This window comes from Rhagoletis pomonella, unplaced genomic scaffold (genome assembly GCF_013731165.1).
Source record: "Rhagoletis pomonella isolate Grant_MI unplaced genomic scaffold, Rhpom_1.0 Rhpom_scaffold_00013, whole genome shotgun sequence".
NCBI lineage: Eukaryota > Metazoa > Arthropoda > Insecta > Diptera > Tephritidae > Rhagoletis > Rhagoletis pomonella.
In genome coordinates this window covers 8,587,752-8,596,468 of record NW_023458567.1, presented here as the reverse complement: position 1 = coordinate 8,596,468, position 8,717 = coordinate 8,587,752, and the positions used below count along the sequence as shown (strand labels likewise).

At 35.7% G+C, this 8,717-nt stretch overlaps 1 protein-coding gene across 1 annotated transcript; it reads right to left on the bottom strand.

Annotated features, from left to right (window-relative positions):
• Positions 1-5,640: 5,640 nt before the first annotated feature.
• On the bottom strand, positions 5,641-7,560 carry LOC118748726 (N-alpha-acetyltransferase 30; the record flags this gene model as incomplete). The annotated part of the gene is given in 3 exon segments (XM_036483377.1): positions 5,641-6,310; positions 6,377-6,622; positions 6,705-7,560. Coding segments are annotated over 3 exon segments (1,267 nt in total), but the record flags the coding sequence as incomplete, so codon positions are not given.
• Between the last annotated feature and the right edge of the window lie 1,157 nt (positions 7,561-8,717).

Genomic DNA, 8,717 nt, shown 5'->3' with positions numbered 1-8,717 from the left:
ATTTTGGAAAATGGGCGGGGCACCGCCCACTTATGATCACATATATGTATATCGGTAACCGTTCTACCAATTTGTACCAAACTCGGTGTGGTTATTGTGCTTGCCACATGAAAGCAAAGCGTTGAAAATTATTGAAATCGGACTAAAATTACGGCCGCTTTTCATATAACGGTAAATTTCAGAAATGCTTGAAACTTCAATATTACGAAATTGAAGGACGCCAATTTACTCAAAAGTGATACACCGCGGCTTACCATCTAGCGGTAGGTTTCGGAAAGGTGAAGAAACATATATTTAATACTTGCGCCGGGTATTTAATGTTCGGCTCCGCCCGAACTTAGACTTTCTTACTTGTTTTATATACAATCTTTTCACAATCTTGCGCAAAGAAATTCCATCATTTCACGCATAATGAAACAGTCGCGTGCAAGTCAATTACATATTTACGAGTATGTATTTATACCTAGATACATAGGTACTAAATATTTTACAACATCGCAATCAATTTATTTTGGATGATTGAAAGAAAAAAAAATTATGTAAAAATATGTATGTACATAAGTAGCCGCAGTAGAAAAATATAAGAAACAAATTTGCGAAAGTATATACATACATAAGTACTATCAATTTAAATAAAACCTTTTCACATAGGCGTATCAGTATAATTGCCCTAGAAAAAAATGTTTTTGCAAGATAAGGAAAAAAAACTATGTATGTATATACAATTTATAAGGCTTCAAAATGTTTAAATAAATTTAAGTCGTCTCTAATTGCAGCATAATAATAATAATAGTAGCAGCATAAAACTGCAGCAAATTTTTGTTTTAGCTAGTTATCTTATATGTACATACATACATATGCATGTATACATGTTTGTATTCATATACACACATCACAAATTGCATTAATTTAAGACGAGCACAAGTAATTAAGGCAATTCCAGCTCCAGAGCTGCTGGTAGGAATACCCGTAAACACAAGATAAAAGTAAAATAAGCAAATATTTTCTACACGGCACAAATATCAAAACAAAAATTTGCATATGCATAGAAATACATTTCTATTGCCAATGCATTTTTTATTAACTTATTTCCACAAAGATGCTTTCCAAATAAGATGCTTTGAACACGTCGGTAAAAGCAAAAATATGGAGGTATGTACAAATGCAGAAATGCTGGGGTTACACGTCCAGCCGTTGGCTTATACACCTGTAGTACACACGCATGCACATATGGTTTGTACATACATACATATGTATACATATGTATATGCACGCATGCAAATTATGTTGCAAATCACGCACGGGCCACCTTTGCTGATTGGTAGGAAGTGCTTGTGCAAAGTAGTACATACATATACTCGTTCATATGTAGGGTAATACGTATAGCGGCATGACTATGCATTTCCTCAAAGTTTACGATGAAATTCAAATTCAGGTTAGTGCGCGTTTTTCCCTGATTTGGTATTTTTTTTATAAAAAAAAATCAACACCCAGATAATACAAGTGAAATATATCTATTTGTTGCGTTTTATACTAGCAGACACTTCCGTTATTTGGCAAATGTCACGCACAGATGAATGCTTCTTGCTTACAGCGCATTTATTTTTGTGTATTAAACACACATATTTTTTCTAACACACAAATTAGTTTGAAAAACTTCCAATAAAACGACCCACATTAATTCAGTTAATATTTCACTTTATGCATGCACCAATTTAACTTTTCTTTTATCTTCATCTTATTTGTACATATGTATGACAGGGCACGTTTGATGGTAACGATGGCAAAAAGGGCGTTCAAATAGCCACTTCACTTAGTTTATCGATTACTGTTTCCTGTACGAGCATTGAACGATAACTGCAATGTGTATCCGCAATGTATATCCGCTGAAATGTCTGCCACTTCCACTTTGGGTAATTATCGATAACAGCGGTATACAACTAAAAACATCTGTTTACAGGTGATGGATGGGATTTGTTTTGTTGTGGTTCATGCATATGGACATACATGTCGCACACCGTCTTCAAAAGAGGCACAACTCGAAAATCAGATGTAATTAAAGGCCCACTTTGATTCAGTGAAACTGCCACTTTATTAAGAGCATTATTCCAACAGACAAAACTATCAATCCGCCTTAAGGGCCAGTTTTTCAGTGCACGGTTAAATCCGAACGTGGTTTAAACTTAGTTTGCTGGTTTAAACCAAGATTAGCTGTTTAATTAAAATGCACTTTACATGATATAAGTTTAAACTGACACTGAAAAACTGGCCCTTACAATAAGCAGCAGGTTCAAGTCGTACCTGAGCAGAGTGAATGAAGATGTGCCCAACGAGTAGCCGGCATGCGAAGAGTCGCCACATGGCTCACGGCACCTCTTTGCATGCCACCGAAACCCACCCAGCTAACGCCCCTGTCCCTATGGACAGACCCTATTGAAGTTGCGCACTTCCAGGGCCGCCCTTTACCTGAGCCAAACGGCAACGAGCTGGGTTTAATAGCCGCTACAAAAACTACAACATAAGCACCCGTCATAAACAAATCAATGGCTTCTTCATACAATCTAGCTGTGTCTAGCAATGTGTGTAACTCGCGCAACCAGTAACTAAACTGCCGAGTCCAAGAAATATGTCACCAATCAAGCCACTGACTTTTGTGGCCCGAGGACGCATAGTATAGAAAACCCGGCGCCAAGATTCAACAATATAAACGGTTATGAATTGGATAAGTTACAGTAACAATACTCTACTGTAAAGTAATTTTGATTTTACACTTACAAAATCGGATGCCGATTTGCGCTAATTATTTTACATACTTCTATTATGTCGCAGCATCTATAGGAAATATTTAAATCAAATCGTTATGCATTTGTATTGACTGATGTTAATAAAGTAAAATGTATAAAGAAAAATTTCAACTCACCTGCATCCAATCAATAATTGCATTTTCTAACAGGTTTTCATTAATTTAATTCTTATAATCATTGCTTGAATTATTTTCATCGTCAACATATCTCTTCTCACATTTATTGCGGTATGTGTTTATGTAGCTCATTGGTGTACATATGTATGGATTAAGTATTGTAGTGGTGTCAATTATGTGGTTATATGTAGTTGTATGTATATGTACACACGCATGATTTTTATGTAATTATGTTATATTTTTTGGGGGATTTTTAAACGATTTACTGCATTGAATTGCACTTTTAGTTGTATTTCCTACGTTCAACTTATATTACATTGCTATAAAATTAAGATTTCATTTACATATCGACGACTGAGTGGAAGATCGCCCTATATCGGCTACCGGTTTGAAAATTCCGTGTCTCGAAAACGCCCTATTTCAGAATTTGGTTGAAGAACGCCCTGTCTTAGCAAATGATTCCAAAACGCCCCATCTCAGCTGTTGATATATAGAATTTATATGAAGATTGGGCGTTTTTAAACCAAGTTCTGTGATAGGGCATTCTTCAATCATGAATTCTGAAATAGGGCGCTTTACACCTTTTGCTGAGATACGAGCGTTTTCGAACCGGCGGTCGAGATAGGGCGATCTTAAATCATTTAATTTTGCGCCGCATCTTCAAAGTCTCCTTTTGCATGACTGTTAGAATGTCCTTTACACTTAGACCCGTTTTCTCAAGTGGGATTTTAAAATTTGTTGTAAGATAACTTTTAAAACCTACTTGAGAACACGGCACTTACTGAGTCAGTTATATTAAAATGGCGGTGTTTGATTGAACGCAAATGCAGCCCCTAAAAGTATGCCGTTCTTATGATGGCTCCAATTTGCTTCACAATTTTCATAAAATTTCAGCGTAAGTCTGCATTGAAGGTGAATTGCTATTACTTTTATTATATGTTGTATGTACATACGTACATACATATGCAGTAAGTCCCAACATACATACATATGTGCACAGCAAAGTCTTGACTTTTTTCGCAAACACTTACGCAAATTTATGCAAATAACCGATTCTGTTTGATAAATACAAACGTTTCAACTCAGGTGCCACTATAACTACTATGCAACGTTAGCAATCACTTATTTGCATAAAAGCCCAAGTTAATTTTACCACTTAATTAATAAATACACTTTTATCAAGAAGCACATATTTTCAACTACCGAGATTTGCCAAACTAATTAACTTCTTACAAAATGGCCGTCAAATGTTGGGTGTATATACAGAATTTGGTGATCGATGAATAGAACAGTGTTAGTTATCGATAAACACGAAATAGATGGATAATCGGAAGCGGAAGAAATTATAAAAGGAAACAGAAGACAATATTGAGGTTATGAACATAACCTTATCAGCTTGCAAGTGCATATTGGGAAATTACAGTTTGCAGGTATGTATTTGATACTTTTGTATATCTCGATTTGTCTTCGTTTTTAACTACACATACAAAACTGTTGCAAAAGGCGCGTTTTGGACATTATTTTTTTATTTTTTTTTCTTTCAACAGCACTGGTTGCGTGAGTTTTGTCTTATTCTATGTATGCATGTATGCATGTACATATGTACATACATATACATACATATGCACATATACATACGTATAATAGACACATTATTTATTTGCTTCAAATTTTCTTTTTTTGTTTTAAGATTTTTCTTACCAAATACATATATGTATCTTTAATTTACTCCTAAAACATAACTAGACCTTTTAATACAAATTAAACTTATTTTTTTTACACAGTTTTGAATTGCTTTTGTTTTTGTTAGCATAAAATTTTACTTCTATTTGCATATGCATATCGTCGTTTAAAGTACAAAAGCGCGTATCGTCATTTTGCAAAAGCGCGCAACTGATATTTGCTGCCAAAAATTGGATTTGCTCACACAAGCTCTTGGCTCAATCCTCATCCATTCGTCCTGATATATACTATCCAGAAATGCGAGCGCTTTATAAAAAAGAGAACCATTTTGAAATATGAGTACTCTTACTCACTAGAAAATAATTTATGCAACCTCACATACGCGGTTTTACATAAACTTGATACGCGGCTTTGCATTTTGTTGATACGCGGTTTTGTACTTTAAACGACGATATGTTTTCTTGTTATACAAAGTGACATTAAAAATTTTTAGAAAGTACTGCGAAGTGCTTTCTTGCAGTGATACAAAATGCACGCCTAAAAGTATATTTCGTTTAAAAATATAGCTCATTAGTCAAAAATTAATTATGTACAAACGACGAGCTCGATATTTTTTTCTTATTTCATTTATATTTATATAACCTTATAGTGTTTATTTTTCTTATAAATTGCGGAAAAGTTAAGCTAATTAAAGTGTTCATAATATTATTGCGAGAAAAAATCGTAAAGTTCGATTGATTCAGTATGTTTTTATTTACAATTGTTTAAGTATCCATGTGTTAAACAGAGCATTTTCTTTTAAACAAAACGGTATTGCAGTGTTTGGTTGAGTAAAATTTTGTATGTAGGAAAATATTTATAAATCATTAAGAACTTATATAACTGTTGTTATGCGATGAGGTGTTATTAACTGGTTTGTAAAAATTGTAATTTAAAAATTAGGCGCAAACAATAATTTTAAGTTTCTTACACAACAAATTCGTAATCTAGTTCGAAAATCTACTTCCTTGTGATCGTACAACAAAAACAAACAAGTCTAATTTGTCTTACAATTCTTTTTTTTATTATTTTAACCTCGCTATAAGACTTAAGAGACTAAGAAAACCCAAAATTAAAGGTACATCGCGAAATTTGTTATGGAACAAAAAACTTCATCCAGTGCTAGTTAGTAAACAACATTACAAATTCAATCAGTTTAAGAGAATTGTACTTATAGTACACAAGAAAGTTGAGAAATCGGCAGAGTCTTCGCATTTCCATTAGCCCTTTGTTGCTTATAAGCCATAATTAAAAGTAAAAAAGAAATCAAACAATCTAAAACAGCATGTATTTACTTTTGTTCATCCGTTATTCGTAATTTGTTTTGGTTTTAGTCCTTTTTGGTCGGTTTTTTCGTTTTTTAATTAGCATCAAAATGTCCATGTAAACGAGAAAAATAACGTCTCAACCGAAATTGCTTTGCATAAGACTTATTATAATATAATAAAAATATTTATAATGTGTGCATGCAATGTGGCAATGAATTTTCAACTAAACACAATCTCATCTAAACCATAATTTTAAACGCAACGCATCGACACCATTTAAATAGTAACGAAACAAGCGTTTATCACGAACAAAGCCCAAGTTCTCATATAAACGCAACGCGGGTACATTACGCATTTCGGTCTCCAGCACAACTTCGTCGGCATTGTCAGCGAGCATGGCCTGCAAAATAGAAGAATTATATTTATTGTAGTAGAGCAAAAAACTCAGCAAGATTATTGTGTGTACCTCAATTGCCTTTTGCACCAGTGTTGTGCCGATTTTAAGTTTCCTATATTCCTTGCGCACCGCCAGCATAGCTATGTAGCCACGCCTAACATTCATATGCATGTCCAGTTTGCATACTATGGCACCAACATACTCATTACCATGCGCTGCCAAGAAACATAATTTCGGCCAATTGTATATGAAGTACCTATAGGTGTAAATGGAGTAAGGCTCCGACAATTCAGCCTGTATCAAACGCATTATGTCCTATAGACAAAATTAGATAAAGTTAATTAATGCATGCAGCACTATTTTATGGTACAAGACGTCAAATTGTATACCAACTCACATGCATTTGCAGCTCCGATTCATATTCCTTATACTCAATATGTACATTACTCAAATCTAATGCGGGTGCTGTATCCACTCCAGTTAGGGATGGCTCTTCTACCGACTCTTTCTCAGTATTAGTTTTATGGATAGTAATAGCTTGCTGTGCATTTTCTTCATCCTGATTGGCAGTGCTATTTGAATTGTGTATTGCAGTGTTTGTGTTAGCCTTTGTAGCGTTATTGAGTGGCGCTATAGTCGCCAACAATTGTTCCTGTTTTGGGCAGGTGTCTGACGCTGAAACTGCAGCTTTTTGCTCTAACGCCCTCGAAACTGCAGACGAAGTTAACACATCGGTTTTGATCAGTGCTTGTGTCAGCTCAGATTGCTTTTGAATCGCAATTGATGAACACTGTTGCTGTGACTCTTCGCAACGCAATTCATTACTTTGTTCATTAATGCAACCGTGGAAACCGTTTTTCAACTGCGCTTTAGCTACTTCCGCTCCATTGTTCACAGCTTCCGTAGGCCTTGAAATTACTGCTGATGATGGCTCATCGCTGGTTGGGTATGCCGCATCACTTTCATTTTCTAAATTATTTCGATTAGTGTTTTTACTCTTTGATTTTTTCAAAGCTCCACACTCTGGACTTTCGGGTGATGACTTATGCTGTGCGGCCTGCGTGTTTTGCGCAGCCACTGTGCTATTCGTGTTATCGCTTGCGGTTGTGTGATGCCCGTTTTGAACAGCATGGCTATCAACTGATCTGATGCATTTCTCCTTCACGCCATTCATTTGAATTCCATCGCCGGCAATGTGTAACTGTTGTTCTAATTTTTCCGTAATTCCATTGGCTGCGATCAAGGCTTCGCTACTAACGTTGCCTGCAACTTCAGGTAAGTTTTCACTTTGAGAACAGCCAGCGGAGCCCTTACCATTTGCCTTTTTATTCCTTTGCCTTTTCTTCGACTTTTGCGAAGCCGCAAGTTTTTGTTCTTCAACAATGGCACTTCCAGTATCTTCCATTGCTTTGAAAGGCCAAGATTTTACGTGTGCGATCCAAGTTACTTGGCTATTGAATAGCCAATGTGGTCGAATAGTTTCTTTGTTCTGTCCTTGCTTGCTATTTGTTGTTGCTCAATTTTTCAGACCGCTTCGTGTCGCCAATCGCCCCAGCACGAGTTTGACACTTCCTGCTTTGATCACTTGTTCTTTGCCTAGCCTATAGGGGGTGTAAGGGCAAGAAATTTTGTACTTTTCAATGAGACCGCAAAAACCATTACCTCAAAGATTTCAAGTCGACGACCCTGTGTAAAAATCTGTTGGCTACAGCCTTCACAACTTCCACTTCCTAGTCGTCTTCTTGTATGACTGGCTCAGTACTGAGTTTGCGAAGTCACCCGTCTCTGCCACTGCCTTCTTCACCTTTATTGCTAATGTCTATCCCCTGCCTTGCCTTTCTTTCGGCTGACTTCCACCAGAACAAACCCTTTATATATCGAAGCTCTTACAGATTCTATTCCCACATGTCAGCTAACTATAAAATATATGCTTTGCTAATCCCTAAACCAGTTACATAAAATTTTTCGATTAAAACCACTCGCAATTTTGGTTTTTTCGTAAGTTCTTTAAAATTTTCACTTTCCTCGCGAGCTGAACGTGAAAGACGAGTCCTGTGCTGCCAGATGCTAAAAATATTAATCTATCTAAATTCTGAAGCACATACATTTGTACGTCAAATTGGAATGTTTCAAGAAAGATTACACTACTGTTCAATTATAATTGAGAAAATATTTCGGAATGAAGCCGCACTTATATATACATTTTGGATTTAATGGGGATAATAAAACAAAGTTACACAAAATTAAATTACTTATTAGGGGTTTTGTCTGTACTTCGACATTGGAAAATATGGCAGCCCATCAGCAGGCGGTTTTGACAACTGGTAAACGAAAACAGATATGTTACCCTGTCTGATTGTTTTTAATTTCTTGCTTTATTATCAAATCGTTAAAGATGTGATAACCCAAA